The sequence below is a fragment of the Erithacus rubecula genome (genome assembly GCF_903797595.1).
Source record: "Erithacus rubecula genome assembly, chromosome: 1".
In the NCBI taxonomy this organism is placed as follows: Eukaryota; Metazoa; Chordata; class Aves; order Passeriformes; family Muscicapidae; genus Erithacus; species Erithacus rubecula.
Genome location: NC_136658.1, coordinates 45568378 through 45587700, shown reverse-complemented (window position 1 = coordinate 45587700; position 19323 = coordinate 45568378). Strand labels below are relative to the sequence as shown.

The following is a 19323-nucleotide window of genomic DNA, read 5'->3' as shown; positions in this document are numbered from 1 at the left end:
AATTTTCTACAAACTCCCATTATAGGTTTCTTTCTGTCTGCAACCAGGAGGAAATACGAGATATCTTCAAAAATAACTGCAGAGAGATACTTTCACAGGGATCATACATTAAAAAACAGGAGCAAAATGCTTACTGAGGCAAAAAAAAAAAAAAAAAATTAAAAAAAAAAAGGAAAAAGTTATTTTCATTATCAAAGTAGTGACATGCTGTAGAGATTTGAGAGATAAAGCATTTCCTTGCAAGGTAACTACATGCATATAGCCTGACTGCTCAGATGCAGAGGTGGAAGCTGCTGCAGTGTCCATGAGGCAGAGCTGCATTATATATTAAAATTATAAAAGAACCCACAACCCAATCCAATATACTGTGCAGGTTGTAAGCTGCCACAGGCTCAGGCTTGCTGGGAAGGCTAAAGCAGAAGATCAGGTTGTTGCCCACCCAGGAGACTGCTGTCTTCATTGTCAACAGCATTTCAGAAGGCACCTCAGAAAGACTAAGATTTGTATTCTTGTTCCCATTGGGGTTTTTCTTCATTTTGATTTATTTACTTATTTACTTATTTACTTATTTTATTTTGATTGGTTGTGTTGTTTTTTGGGGTTTTTTTGGTTTTTTGTTGGGGGGTTGGTCTTTTTTGTATTTTTTTCTTCTTAAGTTAGTTTACTACAAATAGTATGTGTCTAGATAGGATAGAGGGATATATTATGGTTTATTTCTTGCTACTACTGGTAAAAATTCTTGTTTCTAAAGCATTCTGGTGAAAACAAGTAAATGCAAATATCAGAGCACAAAGAAAAAATATCATAGAAGCTTTGTAGGGGAATTTCTGACTTGCAATCAAAGCCAAAGGAAAAAATAGGCTGAAAGATGCATAGCTATGATTACCTCACATTCAAAGGAAGAAGACTTCTGGTAATGGAGAACAGGAGTGAGACTCAAAAAAAGGGGGTTAAATATTATCACCCCTACAACTAAATTTATTAGGGTTAACAAAATGATATAAATGTGAGTATGAAATGAGAGACCCTAGAATGGAGAAGAAAGAGGGGAGAGAGCCAGGCTAATTAAATAAGGCAAACTTTATTAAAGGGAAAGACTGGGTGTGTGGGGGTTCACAGAAATTAAGTGTAGAATTTGGGTGAATGAAGTGTGCTACTTGAACCAGGTGACCCTTTCAGGGGTCTGGTTGGGGTGCCATCCACATGCCCAGCCTAAAAAAAAAAAAATCACAGCTGAATTCTTGGTTACAGCTACACACATTCTGAACATAGTCTTTGAGGTTTTAGGTGTTTGGGGGTTTTCTAATATTTAAACCTTAACCAGTGTGGGATCTAACATTCATTCCTGAAAATACTAAACCGTCCTTTCTTTTTTGCATTTTCTTGTTTTGGGCTTCTGTTTGCCCAGAAACAAATGCATTATTATTTAGAGAACCTGTAGAACTAGGGCAATAGCTAGATGACTCAAAATGGAATGAAATAAAATCAAATAGTTATTGTAGTCTGCTAGGAGTGTTTGTGGTATGAGATAATACCAAGGGTTTGGATAGAAAATGAACACTGTCAGAGTTCCTATCTGTAATCCGAATTTATTCTTACATCTCCCATTAAGTACACACAAGTAGTTTCTTGAAGTTCTCTTTTATTTTTTTAGGTGAACCCCTAGGAATTTGTGGGTATCACATAAAAGCCCTGATGGACCAATAGCCTTTGCAGTCAATGCAAGGAAACATTGAGGCTCTTTGCCAATGCAAAAGAAGAAGCAAACTAACTAAAAAATGAAGCCAAGCAAAATCAAAACTGAGAAAGTGTGGGGTTTAAGGTTATTAAAAAGAAATAAAATCCAACGAGCTGTTAGAAGAGTTCAGATTATAGTGCTTCTATTAAGCCAATGATGGCAGCATACTCAATGAAGATAATTGTGTTTAATGCAAGTACAGCAGAATATTTTATAAAGTGCTATCATATATTCTTGCTGTAAGAGAATATCCTAACTGTAAAACAAAACAAAATTTTTTAAGGGTCAGAATAATTGGCTACCACAACCAGAAAAGATATATTCAGTTTTCAGGACAAACTCCCTGCTGGCACCCTTTGAATCATTAGATTTTTAAGGCAGATGTATAATGAAAGGATATGTTTAGTTTTCAGAATGTTATCCAATATTAAACAGGACTACAAGGTACAAACTAATCCCAGCTTCACTTCTCAGTCTCAATACTCATTTGTGTATCATGTTTAACATGCATGGGTTGGAGAGAGAGAGAAACAGATTTCAGACATGTTGCTTGATAGATGTGTGATTATGATTTGGTAAATCCCCCCAAACTTCAGAGCCACCTTCAAATAAAAGTCATGAATGCAAAACATGCAACCCACTTGTGAATCTCTTCCCACAAAAAGACAGAAAAGAAATGAAAAAAGTAATAAAACTCTCCTAGTTCTTTGTGCCCATTCAAGGCTCCTTTTAACTTTGTAATATTAATCTCCATAAGGACACCTCTGAAGGAAAAGGCATTCTGTCTTGAGCAGCAGGGATAGAAAGGCAAGAAGCACAGGGAATTCATAAGGAATGAGCTATATTAACCATTCCTATCTCTAGTCTTTCTCTTTTCTCTCAAAAGAAAGGATATTCTAGGTTAACAGCTTCTCCATTAGCAGTACTGTATCATTCCTGATCCTAAGAACTTTAAATGTCTACCCTCACAGATTAGTCAGTATTAAACAGTAAAGGAGTAAACCATACTAATTTCTATACTAATATGTGTGATTTTTAATTACCATTTCATCAACAAAATCTTTCCTTTTCTAATAATTTTTTTAAAAATCTGTAGCTGGTTAAGATGACCAAGTCATCTCATTTGTTTCCCCATTAATTTGGAATTCCCAAATTGTGTTAACTGGTGAACTTTAACCACCATAAATCAGAAAGCTCTGGAAAACTGGGACATGCATTGCAGTTCCTTCTACCCACAAATACCAGTAAGACTCCTGGGGGGTTCTACAAAGCAAACCTGCACGGAGTAATCTCTGGTGAGCTACACCCAATATTTCAGCTGCAAGCAGGAAAAGGGTGTGGAAGCCTCAGGCTTCCAGAGTTGCATGTTTGTCAACAATAGGAAAATAGGAGAGAGATAAAATCAGTTTCGCTGACCAAAGCATATGTAAAATACAAAGCAAACTTAATGCCTATTTTTTTGTCAAAACTGGCAGCAAGAGAACACAAAACACTGTCTTAACAATTTTAGGTCTATTAGGAACAGCTGAAAACCAGCACATTACAGAGGATATTTGCCAAGAGTATGCCAAAGATGACTGTGATGGCAAGTAATAAAAAAACTGAAACTGCTTCCATACATGGGAAATGATATTCAATTCACTAATTCCATAGGTTTGCTCAATCTTGATAAAACTGCATGAGAAACTGCATACAGACAAGACAAAAAAAAAAAAAAACGTGATGAAATTTAGTTTTGTGTAGCAGTGCTCATAAACAGGCCCCCTGTAGAGCTGGTTATAGGACTAACAATCAATAGACAGCCCCCCTACAGATTTATTAAAGCCTCACAATAGAACTTAGAGTAAATCAAACTATTTTCTTCTTACTTCAGAGCCATTTGACTTGTAGTTTCCATCCCAAGCTCTTCCCTGCTAAAGAAAGAATTAATGAAACTCCATAATAGTTTTAACATCTTGATAGATTTGTTAATATTCAAAAGTTTTAAATGAGGAATACAATTACAGTTCTCATGATGCAGCTAAAAGAGCCTAAAAACCTCTTTGGTTCCACTTAATTTTTACGGCAAGTGAACAATGTCCAGCACAGGAAATCCTGATTACTGCTGCTGACCAACACTATTTCCACTGTAGAATGCAGCTGCTATGGACTCTTGGGATCTTAAAAGATTAGTGGAATGAAATGCTTTGAGATATGAGTAGGTTAGAAGTTGCAAAACTAAGACCACATTACAAAACATTTTGCCAATACATAATATAGTTGTGTACACACAACTGTATGAAAAGTAAACTCTGCTAAAAGACCAACTTGATTCGACCACATAAAGAGTGTTTTACTGTGAAATAGGATTATGTAAGAGCAATATGAAGGTAAAATAATACATAGACACCAAAATGAGCACTATATGGAAGAGTCCACCTACCATGTGGGAGTCCAGTTGAAAATTGTTTCTTCTTTAATCGTCTCCTCCCTGAGGTTTTGTGCATTTCGAAACACATGAACGCAACCCCCAAAAATGCCTAGCACAATACAAACGCTGGCAATTATCTGCTTCTTTCAGTTTTGCTTAGTAAAAGAAGTTAAAAATCAGTCCTGTTCTTTTTCATCCACTGCTCACCAGAAGAGTCCTGCAAACACCAGCAGGCCTCTTTTTTCATGTAACAGGTTGGTAGAGAGCGCGGAGAACTCAACAACCAAGAGCAAGAATGTGGGAGCCGAGCGCAGCAGAAATAGAAATTGTATCACTGTCACACACAGAGAACAAGAACACTCCAATAACAAGTTGGTAAAAAGGTCATAACCCATGTCATGTATGCCAAAGCAGGGCTGTGAAAGACTTTTCAAATCCAGCAGTGAGGACAGCCATGGCCTTTGAAGGAGAGAGACTGCCATGGCTTCTGTGGTAGAAGAACAGGCAGTACATTTGTATCCCCATGCCTAGACCTGTGAGGCTTTTGAGAGCCTTTTAAGTAAAGCTGTGTAAGCTTGTGAGGGTCTTGAGAAGAGTGGATTGTTTATGGGAAGGGAGGAGTTAACAGGGAGGGTGGCCTGGGCTGGAGGAATGTTGGGCAGCTAGTGAGAGCAATGTGAAGATAAGGGCAGGGCATTAGGGGGGGAAAAAATGCTGTGGGGATCACACTGGGGAATACAAGACCAGGGAATGTACCTTTGCTGCAGAAGGGCTAAAACCTGCTCCTGCTGGGAGGGGATGGTGAGGATGGGAGGAAAGACCAAAGAAAGAAGTTTCAGATATCACAAAAGGTAAGGGGAAAAAAGGAAACAGTAGCTAAGGCTAAAGTAACTATTACAAGTGGTGCTGGATAAAACAGAAAGGATAGCAGACGGGAAGATGAGGATCACAATTCTTATAGGAAGATAATGGAGAGGCTTATATGGAATTGACAGGTAAAATGGGAGAGCAGTACAAACCAGAGCACAGCTAGCAAAGCACAGTCTTGGTGACTGGCACAGAGGGGTTTGGAATGATCCCTGTCCACCTGGTGCTGCTCCCTGTGTAAACAAATCACCTCCAGTTGACCAATGCAGATCAAAATCAGCGGCCTGAAACAGTCTGTGCAGCCACAAAAAGGTTCATGTGCAACCCACAAGAAACACCAGCCATGACAAGTGAACTGTGCATACAGACAGAACTGAGATGTGTCAAAGCAGCTGGAAACAGGGCTTTTCCTGAAAGAACAAAAGCCACATGGGCCCAGAGTCATGTGCTAAAAGCATCTATTGTCTGTGGTTATCAGAGGGATGCCAGAGGGAGATGCAGTCCAGTTAGGGTGAGCAAATATTCAAAACTGTAGGCTGGAGGATCCACCCATCCTTCCATGAGATTGTGGGTCCTTTGAACCCTGCTAACATAAACAGTCTGGATTCAGAAGGGCAGGCTGGCAGGGCTGGGAATACTCTAGGAGGGAGCAGACCCCAGGGAACCTAATAAAAAGGAGAAGGCAAATATGGACAAAAGTAAAAGAATGCAAACAGTTTTAATGCTTTCTAACACAGCTCTGAAGATATACAAGCAAGTGGAAAGTAAATATCAGATGGACCCTTGCAGTACTGTAGGTGGAGCTTTACTACAGGATAGCACACAGGGTCCTTTGTGTATTTATTCTTCCAAGAATTCTGCATAAGTCATGAAGATGGCACTTGAATTAGAATAATTGCATTTAAAATTAAAAATTGAATGTCCAGGAGAAGATACAGCCAAATGGAATAAGAAACCACTAACCACCTTCATGCATAGGTTGGCAAAACTGTATGCTAGAAATCAAAGAGAAGATCTCAAGAGTCAAGATTTGAAACCAAGAGCAGGTGATCTCCAGTGATGCCAAAGTAACACTGGCAGTTCCACTACCTGAGGAATATTTAGACTTTAAGACTGGGCAGAATCACTTGCTCAGCCCTTTGGGAGACAGCAGATTCAGGTATAATTAGCTAGGAGATACTTACAGCACCAATCCTACTGTAGATGAAAGGAGTGGTTCTAGCTTGTTGAGTTTGCTGCTGTTACTAATGACACACTGGGTGCCTGAGAGACACAGCACAGCTTGACCAGTCTTTGGGTGGGGGTGATGGTATTGTATTGAGCAAGAAAGGAGGAAAATGACAGTTTAAGTAACGATCTCTAGCTGAGAAAATTATCTTAGTCTGGATCTCAGCACTAACTGTTTATGCAGGGGTAATGCAGCAGTAGAAAGCCCTGTAGATATCCTGGTTACACAGTGGTGAGTGGCAGGGAAAGCACCAGGTGAAACACTCCAGGGATGAGTGGCAAGAGAAGTTTGCACGCATATGCCCAATACAAGTTGCTGTATAAGGATTAATACATTTATGTTAGGATCCAAAACCACAAAAAGCACATGAATGACCAAGTGAGGCCAAGAAAGGGCTGTGATCCACTATTATTAGCCCAGTGGTTATGGAGTACTAGTTCAATGACCCAGGTTATGTAATTAACCAGTGTATCAAAGAGTGATGAAAGGATCTGGAGTCTGGTTTTCAGGGCAGCACACACTGCCACTCCACAGCACCCTGTGCTGTTTGACTGCCAAAACCCATGGCCACAGAATGACAAGGACAAAAGCAGCCTTCAGTCATAGATGTGGAAATCTTTTTTTTTTTTTTCAATTGGTCTGTTATTGAGGATGGTTAGGTTGTTTTTTTTTTTTTTGGGGTTTTTTTTTTTTTTTTTGTTTTTTTTTTCTTTTCCATAGAAACTAGGGCTGATATAAGTTTGTTTCTATATTTAGAATAATATAACTTCACGTGGAATGCCTTGAGTTTCACCATGGTGTTCCAGTATGCCAAGACATTTCACACCACCTGAATCTGTGAAAAATTAATACACGAGTGAAGGAAAAGCAAAGTCTCATAGATGCTGCAGTAGCTGTCCATTGGTTTTGTTGAAAAACTTTACATTTCTTGCAAGTAAACATGTTCATATATCATTCATACACACAAAATTATATGTTAGGCTAGTAAGGAAAAAGAGATAGAGCATTCAGCACTGCCCATAACTCCTTTGACTGCTAAAGGAGTTTAGTGTATGATTTACATGAAGAATAAAAATCCTTAACAACATTAGAAATCTATAGATTTTGATATCTGAAATGGCTCTCAAAATTACTCTTCTGTGTTTAAGAGCAGGAAGAAAATTTTATACAGTAAATTCTTTACAACTATTTTCCTCAAAGTACATACACCATGAAAAGAAAATCAGTATTTCCATATCTTTTTTCAGTATAAAAATCATCAGCCTTGGATGACATTTATTACTCAATGCTGCAACCAGCAAACACAGTATGCAGGAGTTAGTTATTGAAAATAACAATTTGGCTTTTTGTGAAGCAATTGGTGCTGTAGTTATCTGAATGGCTGCTTGATAGGAACTGCTTGCAGCCTACCCTGGTTTGTGCTTTTCCAGAACTGATTCTTGTGGAGTTACAACCTGAACTTCATCTCAGTGGTAAAATTAGACTGGAATATTTTAAGAATTGCAATGTTAGTATAATCAAGCAGTTTAAAAATATCAGTAATAGCACCAATCAGTAATTGCAGGTGTCTGGAAAATGGGCTGCAAGCAGAGCCTTTGCCCCCAGGACAACAAATCCTCAGGGGCTGTGAGCAGCTTTCTGTGGGGGCTTCACCAGGGCTTGCCTCAATGCCCGTCTGAAGGACACAGTTAAACAGGGGATGACATATAGCTAGCTAAAAAGCTGTCACTTCTTTTAAAATCCACATATATATATTTAGGTTAAACTTTAATGACCAAGGTTTCCATTTCTGCCATTTTTCTCCCTCTGCTGAGCTGAAAGAAAAGGCTGTCTCTGCTAAGAAGTGAAGGCTGGGGAAGAGAGAAGTCAGTCTCTGCACTTCCCTGCATCAGCAGGTAAGAGGGCTCTCAAATGTCAGTATTCTCACCCTTAACGACAGCCTCTTTGAAAGGCTGGAAAAACCTCAGCAGCTCGATGCAAAGGGAGGATTCTTTCCTATTCATCCAACACTTTACAGTAACATGCTTTGTGAAAGCTGAAAATACTTTTCAGTCACAAAATAATTTTTTCTGTGGTTTTCCAAATCATGGACAAAGAAAAATTAATTAGACCCATTATTCTCCACATTATACAAGAAAAAAGATCTTACAATGTAAAGGCCACTGGTATTTTCAACAGTTGATCTGTGATCATGTTCAGAATGTTGGGTCTGTGTTTCTCCACCCCTCATGTAATTTTAATAGCAATGACATAGCCACTGCACTTTAATGCTGGCTTGGTGATGAATGAAATGAAAAGAACTGCCAGCAAAACCTGCATCTCCTATTCTAGGGACAATTTGTTTTTTCAGAGGTTTTAAACCTCAATTTTTAAATTCATTAAGTTTAATCTAATCTGTAAAACAGCACTTCCAAGACCAAAATTTGTACTGGAAACGAAAGCAGCATGATCTTTTCCAAATACATTAAACCCAAACCATTCTGGAAGATTATAGCAACCAGGAGTCTAAATAATCTGTCTGCTCAATAAATATCCTTGAAGACTACCATCCAGAAATTTTCAAGCTCTTCCATCCCATACAAAATACTGCTTCAATGTACCAAAGGAGAAAAAACAGTTTAAATGAACATTCATTAAAATTTAATTACCAAAAATACATTTAGTTTTCATCAATTTTCTCTGTTAGCTATTATGAATGTTTTTTTTCTTTAATTATATTTAATTTATTTTTTATTGCTTCATAAGTTTTCATGTATAATTCACTTTGTGGTGCTTATAGGCTTAAGTGCAGGCTTCACCACAGGACCATTTATGGTCCTGCTATCAGTTGTGAATCCCATTCTCACATGCATCACCAACTAGCAGTGTAAGGGCAGCTTGACTCCAGATATCTTTATTCACAGAGTAGAAAGCATTTGATAAACTCAAGACACTTCCACTTAGTCTCTGATCTTGAACCTTCCCATTGTTGTGTACACAGTGCAGGCTTTTATCCCAGACAATGATAGAGATGTTGAATAGGCTCCTGTTTTAATAGAAGTTCAAGTCTGCCTCAGCAGCAAAAGTATAAAGACCAGTGTAATGTTAAGGTCAAGTCCATTATTTAACCTTAGGATTTCATATAGTGCACCACTTGAGCTTTACCATTGCATTCTATAAGGTAATAATAGTCATTTCAGTGAAATTGCAGCCTTGCAAAGCTCTGCTGCATACAGTCTTCTTCACTGTAAAACAAGATTTACAAAGCAATATGTAGAACTGAAACATTTTAAAACCTGATGAGGATGTTTGAAGCAACAGAGCACTTTACAATAGTTAATGGTAGCAGATGGATGACAAAAATGAGTCATGATAACACGATTTTTCTGTAGAGGTGTGGGCAAAACAGATGTTAAGTCTCTTTTTTCTTAATGCTGAAACATATTTTTTTCCCAGTGTCTTATTTAACCCAGATCTCTTTCCAGTACAAATTCCCTTTGCTCTTGCTGCTATCTGCACAGGAGGGCAGATAGCAGCTGCTCCCTTACTCCCAGTCTACTTGCCACTAAGCAGGTTGGGCTTCTTATGGGATTGCAGGTCCCCACATACACACAGATTGCCCAGCAGAGGAGCAACAGCTTATGGTGCTGACCCAAACCATGTGTCATGCTTTTGTGTCCTTTCCTGCTCCCACAGTCTGAAAATTTGAGAGAAGAAAAGAAAACACAATCCTGGTCCATCCAGGAGCCAAAGAACAGCTGCCTGGTGGTGTCACAAGCTGCCTCACCAGCATCACCCTCCTCTTCCCTTGCAGATGCTTTATCTTATCAAAGAAGGTCTGCTCTTCTTGTTCTGTAATATGCTCTATAAGTTTATACCCATAACTACCCTTAGATCAGCAACGAAAGGGAACAATGAAGGAAACCATGAAGAATTGTTACATATTGTTTGGGGTTTTATTTGGGTGGGTTTTGGGTGTTTTTTTGTTTGTTTGTTTTGTTTTGTTGTTGGGTTTCTTTGTGGTTTTTGTTTGTTTGTTTGGGTTTCGCCCCCCTCCCCCTTTTCTTTTTTTTTTTTTTTTTTTTTTTTTTTTTTTGTGTTGTTTTGCCTCTATGGAACCAATGTCCATATTTTGTATTCCTCATGTCTGATTTGAAGTAGCAGTAACTTGATATGAAGGACATTTTGAAATATTCTGCCTTTGTGAATATGAATGTAGGAATCTGCAGAAACTGTGAATGAACATTTACAACAAACTGTGAGCCTCCTACTGATGCACTCAGATACAAAACAGGAGGCAAGAGAGAGAAGGAAAAGAGATGAATTTGTTTTCCTAGCAAACAGCTGTCTTCTTTAACAGAAGAAACTAAAAAGAAAACAGTGTGTGAAGAGGCCAAAAGCTGCATTAATTACAGTATTTTTAGATGCTACAAGCACAATTTTGATAAACACTCTAAACTGTGAAAAAAATGTACTGTCAATGCAATTAAGTCTTTTTCATGGTGCAGCATCATCAATGCATGTGCCTGCTGAGAATATATTGTAGGCTGTGCAACGCAGTTTCTCTTTGATTAATGATTCAAGGCAATCAGTAGGGACCAAACCAACTCCTGGGGGATGCCACAGCCAGCAAGCACAATGTCATCATTTAATTTCTTCTCTTGACCTACATTACAGAGTGAAGACTCAGTCACTATTAAGGGCCGAATTCCAGACGTGATGTTAGAAAAGCAACTCCCACAGGGTTAAAACTAACACGTACACATGGCTTAGGAGAAAAAAATGTATTGAAAAGATTAATTCTTGGATATTTGGAGGGATGCTATTTATTTGTTTATTTAGACCAAGTGCAGGCTATGGGAAGGTGACAGACTAACCCTTACGCTACTTTTAATGGCCAGGATGCAGTGAGTTACTCCTACCAAAAAAGCCATTCCTCTAGCCAGGAAAAAGCTAGATCTTGTTTCTTAGCTAGTTACTATTTCTATTTAGCCAAAGCATGGCATTAGAGCTGGTGTTCTATGAGGATGGACCTAGAAGTCAGCCTGAAATAATCCTTTTTGCTGGAGGCAGCCAGTAGTGACATCAGTCTGTCAGCTGCATTGCTCTCATTCAGTGACATGAAGTCCTCCCATTTCATGCCAGTGGGCAGTGACCATATTATCTCATGAAGAATTCAGAACTGAGTGAGGTAATGCAGCAGATTTGGTTTCATAGCCTTCAGCACTTAGAAAGCACTAGGAAGTTCAAAACGCTATAGCACCTCCTTTAAACATCATTCTCTACTCTTTGGGAAGCAAAACTGCCCTCTGCTTCCTGAACCAGCTCTCTGTACACTATTTATTCTTGCCCAAGGACCCAGTTATTGTCTTCAAGTACATCATTGTTTCAAGCAAGGATAAGTGAAAGGCCAACATTAGCAACGTTGCCAAGAGCAGTGCTACTCTGACATGCTGAAATTTTCTACAGTGAGGGTAAAGCTCATCTGCACTAGAGGCATCATTTTCTCCAGGGCTGTTTGGAATGCATTTCCTGAATAACAAAAGGGCATCTCTATGTGCAAAAGCTATTTTCAGCTTTGACTTCATTTATAAACTCAAAGCATCTCCACTATTTTTATTTTTCCCATAAGGAACAGATGCAAGAATAGATGTGATGGACGTTAGTCACAATACTTTCTGAACTCCAGAAACCTGCCCAGACACTTCAGAATGAAAATTTACATGATATGAAATGGAACAAAAGAATATAAATGCTTTGATACATAATATTGCAGATAAGAATAATTCTGGCTGTAGTGGAAGTTGTTAGTTTAAGCAGCTTCACTGGGCTGTTAAACAGGAACACACCTACCAGTGGAAGCTTAATGTTTTTGCTAAGTAAAAGTACTATAAAACTTCCTACTTTTCCTATCTTAAAGGTAATAATTTAAATCCCTATGATGTTGCTTCTGAAATGCAATCCACAGTCATGTACACTGAAAACTGACTTTAAATCTGTGAATTCCCACCCATTAAGTAATTCCTCTGAGTACTGCCATAAAAAAGATCCAGAACAAAACAGCACACTCAGTTCTTAGGAAGCCCACAAGGAGCTACTTCTAGCCTAGCATAAAACAATTCAGGCAGTAATAGTAGTACTCTGTGGAATGTCTACTAAATTTGAAATTGACCAGAACTTGGAGCATTAAAGAAAAAAACCAAAATTGTACTTTCAGCTTTCAATGCATAAGAAAGTTGATTTTAAATCTGCCAACTCACAGTAGCTGCTGAAGCATCATTTATGTGCTTATAGGCTGTTCATCAGCTGTCATGGACTGCCATGGTTTTTCTTACCTTCAAAGCAGAGATGCTTTAGTGCCTGCACTTTTCCAAATGGAGTCACATAAAGGTCATTGTCTTACAGAAAGAGTCTTGAATTAATCACAATAAGCTTTATATGTTACATGAACCCAGGTATTTCTGTTGCTGAATCCATACAATTGGTATGTACCTCTTAAATTACTAACATAACTTTTCTGAGCTACTTAAGGGCAATTAAGTCCTTTCATAAGCATAAGGCATAAAAATATAACTTTCATTCTATTTTTCCAATCCTAATGTATATCTCTCTTTATGTAAAGAAGTGTTTCATTATCCCTGAAGACAACTACAACTTTTAGCCCTCAAAATCTGGATTTCAAAATCCTTCAGGCACCTGGAACTGTGCTTCCAAGCTTAGGCAGTACTGTTGCAAGACTGAGAAGGCTAAGAAGTAAAGTTAATTTATTGACAGAAAATCTCTGTTCCAATGATTTCAATTACTCATTAATTACTTCAAATAAAAATAGGTCCTTAGATCACACACAATAACTAAGGTATCTCATTTGTTGCCCTTCCCTTGTGAGCCCTACCAGATAAGGACCTTTGTCCTCAACGATTACAATATTTAATTGGACCACTTTGAGCAGGAGGAAGGAGAGCAAACCAATCAGTCTACATCACAGACCTCTATTCCCTGAAGACATACTTTAGTTACTTAAATCCCTCATTAGCAAGACCCCAAATGTGTATTTTGCCATTGGAAAAATAACTAATAAGCAGCCAATCTAAGTTTAAGAATAAATTAGCTAGTCTTATTTTAAAGTATGTAGGACTAAATGTTCTTGAGAATATTTCTTTAGAAGAAGCTTCTGTTTAGGATCTCCTCTTTAGAAGAGTTCCTCTTGCTTCTCTGACTGTAGAGAAAACCTTGGTGTATTCCTGGAGCAAGAAGCCCTTTCCCTGTTGCTGCCTCTGTTGCTGCTGCCTTCCTGTCTCACGCTCTCATGTCTACACTCATCCTCCCCACAGTCACTGGATTGGAGAAACACAACTTGATAAAAATCAAAACTGACAAATTATCTACCTGATCAAATGCTTTGATGTCTTTAGAGACCAAAATTCCAGGCCTAAGTAGGAAGAGCATAAGACATGAGTGACCACCTGTATAGGATGGCAGCACTAACTGCTATCCCATGGGAGACTGGAGGCAGAAAGGGCACAACATGGGAGAATAGCAATTACCCTTATGGAGATTCACACTGGTACATGACACAGAGATCACATTTTTACAAGGCCATCAATAAGTACATCCTGAAACAGCTGTGAAGGCAGCCCACAAACCAGGACACTTCTCTTAACCCTGTCCTCACCAGCATGGGACTTCACTCAAAACTGCTCATGTAAATCAAGATAAACTCTGCCCTTATAGGAGCAACAAAAGACAAGAGGATACACCACAACTTTCCTCTATTTTGGGAGGTAGAGCCATACAAAGATGAAGAAATTTATTTAAAATGAGCAGCAAAGAGAATTAAAACCTGACAGTCAGTGTGGAGATTGTCAAAGGAGCAACACTGATGAATGCATACCACAGATTTTTTTGCAAGTATTTTTAGAAAGGGTAGAAAACTCATGATGACTGAACAGCAGGTTAGGGAGGTAAGTAGAAACAAGAAGGTTTCCATCAGAAGGCTAAAGCTGTGTCAAACATAAGAAAAATCAAGTTATCATGAGGATACCTTTGAATTCTGTCATATTTTACAGTTACTTTAAAGCAATGAGTAGTAAACTGCAAAAACCCTCCAGCATGCAGTATGCAGTCCTAAGATAAATCAGGGATGAAATCAGTATTTACCAGTGGTAGTGAGTAACCTTTCTTCACAAAGATGTCAAAATACTTGTAAAGGATAAATGGAGGTTGAGTTTTTCAAGGCTGGATAGATGATTATTAGATTTGCACACCTAAAGAAAAACAACAGAGGTGGTGAAGGGTCTGCAGCACAATCTTATGAGGAGCAGCTGAGGGAACCAGTGTTGTTTAGCCTGGAGAAAAAGAGACTAGGAATGACACTGGAATATTCTCTGCAACTACCTGACAGGAGACCATAGCAAGGTGGGGTTGGTCCCTTCTTACAGGTAACAAGTGACAGGACAAAAGGAAATGACCTCAAGTGGGGCCAGGAGAGATTTAGATTGGATGTTAGGAAAAATTTCTTCATCAAAGACTTATCAAGCACTGGAACAGGTTGCCCAAGGAAGTGGTGGAGTCACCATCCCTAGTGGTATTTAAAAGATGTGCAGATGTGGCACTTAGGGTTTAGTGGTGGAATTTCCAGGGTTAACTTTATGGTTGGACTCAAAGATCTTACAGGTCTTTTCCAACTCAAATGGTTCTCTGATTCTATATAAGGAAAATTCATAAAGGTTGATGAAAGACACCTTAAGAAATGCACATGTAATTTTATTTTCACCAATAAGAATACAACTTATGTATTTTTCAATACTTGGAATAATAGTTTGGGCTGTGATGTAAGAATTTCAGCCCCCATGTCCCACACAGCATGCTCCATCAGACACTAATTTTGGCTTATTAATTCAATAGAAGATTGAATGCAGCAGGTTGCAAGAAAAAATATATTATCATTCAAAGCAAAATAAAAATACTTTAATAAATAGTGCCAAAATGCCTGCCTGAAAATAGGTTGCTAACGGTCTTTGAGGTAATTTTAATGTTTCCTTTAATGTGTTGGAATGTCTGACTCTAAACTGCTTGTTCCTTTCATTGGTGCAGGTTTACCTAAATGATCAGAACTTTGAAGAAAATTTACTAGAAATGACCTAGCAAAGAGATAAATTTTTTGTGTATTGCACTTTGCTCCTATTCTCAATATGCTGAAATATTGTATTTTTCAATGTTTATATGGCCTTCTAAGAGCAGTGCTTTCAAATATAGCTTACTATCTGTACCCAAAAGTCTGCTTGTATGGACAAAGGGGATGTCAGTGCCAATGCATTTTCCAGGAGGAATCTTCATCCCCTGAACTGCTCATTGGAATTTTCCCCTGAGAAATTTGAGTGAGATCTATCTTGTCTAACTATAGCTATTGATAAGTTTAATTCTTATATTTCCTTTTAATAATACCAGCATTGTGTAGGTCCAAGGATTAATCTGATTTTGGATTCTGTTTCTATCCATGTCTACAGCCACCCACTTGATGAGACTGAAAACAGGGACAAGCACATAGAATCACAGAATGGTGTGGGCTGGAAGGAACCTTTAAAGACCATCTAATAAAACTCTGCCATGGGCAGGGACAGCTTTTACTAGATCACTATATCAGGTTGCTCAGAGTTCTATCCATAACCTCCCCTGAACAGGACTCTGTTTAGGACTTTCTTAGCTTCCAGATGTTTTCCACTGGGATAATTTACAGAGCCTGATGTGATTTCTGGGTTACAAACTCAAATAAATGCTTCTCCCAAGCACTTGTCCATTTCCTCATAGAGACCTTCAATCACTCACATTGCTTATCAGCAAGTTCCTTGGTTCTAATTCCAATCCCATTAAAAAAAAATCTGTTTTGTATTGGGCTTCTCAGATGAATTTAATGCCCCTAGTTCTTGTATTTCAAAAGGTGGCATGCAGTGTCTCCTTTTGCCATGGCATTCATGATTTTAGAATTATTATATGCATATCTCCTCCATGTGCACCATCTCCATGTCATCTATTTGTATCATCTGTTGTGGGTTAACCTTGGCTGGCTGTTGGGTGCTTGCCAATCTGCTCTATCATTTCCCTCTCCTTAAAAAGAGAGGGGAGAAAATTGAACAAAAAATTGTTTATGGGTAGAAATAAGGACAGGGAGAGATCATACTTCAGTTTTTGTTGTGCAGAAAACTTGACTTGATATAGGGAAATTAATTTAATTTATTGACAATTAAACACAGTGAGATAGCAAGAAATAAGATGAAATCTAAAAACTTCTCCTCCTCCCCTCCCTTCTCTTCCTAGGCTTAGCTTCCTTCCAGATGTCTCTACCTTTTTTCCATGTGAGCAGAATAGGGAGATGGGAATGGGAGTTTCAGTCAACTTCTTATGCATTGTCTCTGCTGCTCCTTCCTCCTCACATTCTTCAAGCATGGGTTCACTCTCATGGGATACAGTCCTTCATGAAGGACTTCATGCTTCCCACAGGCTGCAGTTCTGAGCAAACCCCTCCCACCAGGTGCAGTCCTTCAGGAACAGGCTCTTCCAGTGAGGGCTCCCCTTAGGGTCACAAGTCCTGCCAGAAAACCTCCTTGACTGTGGGCTCTTCTCTCCGTGGGCTCACAGGTTCTGCCAGGACCCTGCTCCAGGTGATCTTCCAGGAGTCACAGTCTCCTCTGGGTGCCCCACCTGCCCACCTCCAGATACCTGTTCCACCAGGACCTCCATGGAGTGCAGGGGCTCACCATGGGCTCACCATGGGCTGCAGGGGATCCTTTGCTCTGGTGCCTGTAGTACCTCCTCCCTCACATTCTTCACATGTTCACAGCTGCATCTCACATATCCTCACAGCTCTCTCCCAGGTGCTGTTTCCCAGCAGATTTTGCCCTTTCTGAAATACATTATCCCAGAATCACTACCACCATCACAAGCAGGCTTGGCCTCCATTGGCAGGTCTGCCTCAGAGCCAGGTGACATTGGCTCTATCAGACACAGGGGAACCTTCTGGCATCTTCTCAGAGAAGCCACCTCTGCAGTTCACCCTGCTGCCAAAACTTTGCAATGGCAACTTAATACATAGGGACGGCCCACAAAGTCACAGCTTGTATGGAAGCTGTTCCCTGCCTTTGGCTGATCATTAGTTTTTCCTGAATATTTCCTTTTCTGCAACAGGACCTTTTTGAGAAGATGAACAATACAGTGTTCAAGACAAGGATGAACCATAGACCTGCAAACCTACACTTTGTTCTTCTATAGTTTTCTGCTATTTTCCTATAAATTCCTAGCACTTGATACTTTCTGATTGTTACCGAGATGGTAGTTCCATAAAAATAACTGTCATAATCAATAATGTCTCTGTGAAATTCTTTGTTTTCCAAAAAAAGAGAGGTTTTTTCAGTCTTCTTTGTTAAAATCTCCCATTTTCCATTTACTATAACTCTGGTTTTGATTAAACATGCATTTACTGAATATTTGAGATGAAAATTAGTAGTAGTAAAAAGCTGAAAATAACAAGAATGTTGAAGCCATTTGCATGGCACTTACTTGTGTAAACAAGCCCTACAAGTAAAGCATTACTTTTTCCTCATGTATTAATTTAACTTTTATCACACAGAAAGAGGGAGAAAGAAATCCTTATAAAAATAAGAAAAAACATTTATTTTCCTGTGACCAAGCCAAATACTTGCCTAACACCCTGATCAGGATACATTTATTGTCACCCTGAACCCATAAGAAGCACTCAGCAAAGCAGGTGATGCTTGGTATGCCAGCCAACTGGGTCTAGGGATGCTATAATGAGGCTGAAGTTTTAATTTTCCCTAGGGAAATATAAATCCTGCATGCATTCAACTGCTCTATTTCTGATACACGTGTTTGCGTAGGGAAGATAATGAGATATTTATAAGTGGCATGATACATTACCCCATAAAATTGATGAGAGATCCATGCATCACACTCTCAGAGAATCAAGAAATTAATCAGTCACAAACTATCCCTTCTTGCTTCTGAATTCTAATTTCTTAGAGGAGCTGTGAAAACTGTAAACTATTAAGAAGTCAGAAGTTAACATTCTGCAACAACACAGATTTATCCATCTGATTTGAAAACTACCTAATAAAAAGACTTAAGTGCTTATCTCTTTCATTAAATAGCACAGGTGAATGATGCAGCCAGAGGTGCAAAACAAAAGAAAAAACCCACTAAAATGGTATATTCAGGAGGTTTTGGCAGGGTGAAGAGCTACCCAAACCCATGAGGGTTTCCAGCCTAGGCTGGAAGCCTTTCATTGTGCATGTTACAGGCTATGGGATTATCTTTCAGAAGTGTCTGTCCATAACTTGTGGAGACCTGTTCAAGGGCTGCAATAGATGGATGACTGGAGAAAGCACATCTCCACCATTATAATATAATAGCCAAAAACTTGGCATGATTCTTTGGACATGAGAGTTAATTTCACTTTTCGGCTGCTTCAGTGGCAATATAAATGTTACCAGTTCCTTGCCTGGAGCTGTCTATAACTCAGTCTTAGACAAAAGATGTGTGATTCAGAACCCTGCAAAGTTCAGGAATATTCACATCAGAGACTTACTCCACACTGATGCAATGGCTACTTTAATAAATCTATAGTTCATCAGCTAAAAATCCCCACAGATATTTCTAGTGGGAGACACGATATTGAAGAGACTATTCTTCAGTTCATTTATTCTGCTAAATTTTGGGTTGTCTGTAATCCTTAAATACTGAGTAACATCATAGATGGAAGGATTAATTGTATCAGGTAAGAGATACTTGGTTGAGAAGGAAAAAGGACAAAGTAAAAGCAAGCCAAACCACATTCAACTGAACTCACTGAGTTAGTCTGGTTTGTTCTCTTATACCCTTTACAAAGACATTTGCTTCCATCTCCTTGATCACTGTTACTTCATTCTTTCTTTTGAACTTTTGAACTAAATGACTATTGAAAATCTTAGCAAATACCTCCTAAGACTTTTGAATATTTTTTTTCCAAAGAAAAAGGCATGGCTTGACCAATTTATTTAAGTTTGAAAAATAAGAAACTTTCAAGCTGGTCAGGACAGGAAAAATATTTTA

At 38.7% G+C, this 19323-nt stretch overlaps 1 protein-coding gene and 1 long non-coding RNA gene across 4 annotated transcripts in view; one reads left to right on the top strand and one right to left on the bottom strand.

The window, feature by feature from the left end:
- Positions 1–19323, bottom strand: part of FGF14 (fibroblast growth factor 14) — a gene marked incomplete at its 5' end in the record, with an annotated part of 379569 nt that overhangs the window by 215077 nt on the left and 145169 nt on the right. For 2 of the 3 annotated variants that reach the window (XM_079319914.1, XM_079319912.1), the window contains one exon: positions 4161–4342. The exons of the other annotated variant lie outside the window; for it this stretch is intronic. In XM_079319914.1, the coding sequence (XP_079176040.1) occupies positions 4161–4163 (3 nt within the window). Of the gene's footprint in view, positions 1–4160; positions 4343–19323 lie in introns of those variants that run through there. 3 annotated transcript variants of the gene reach the window in all.
- On the top strand, positions 4896–16906 carry LOC306800925. Its single transcript, XR_013773946.1, has 3 exons — positions 4896–4999; positions 8058–8138; positions 16537–16906. It is a non-coding gene; the product is annotated as an uncharacterized lncRNA (long non-coding RNA).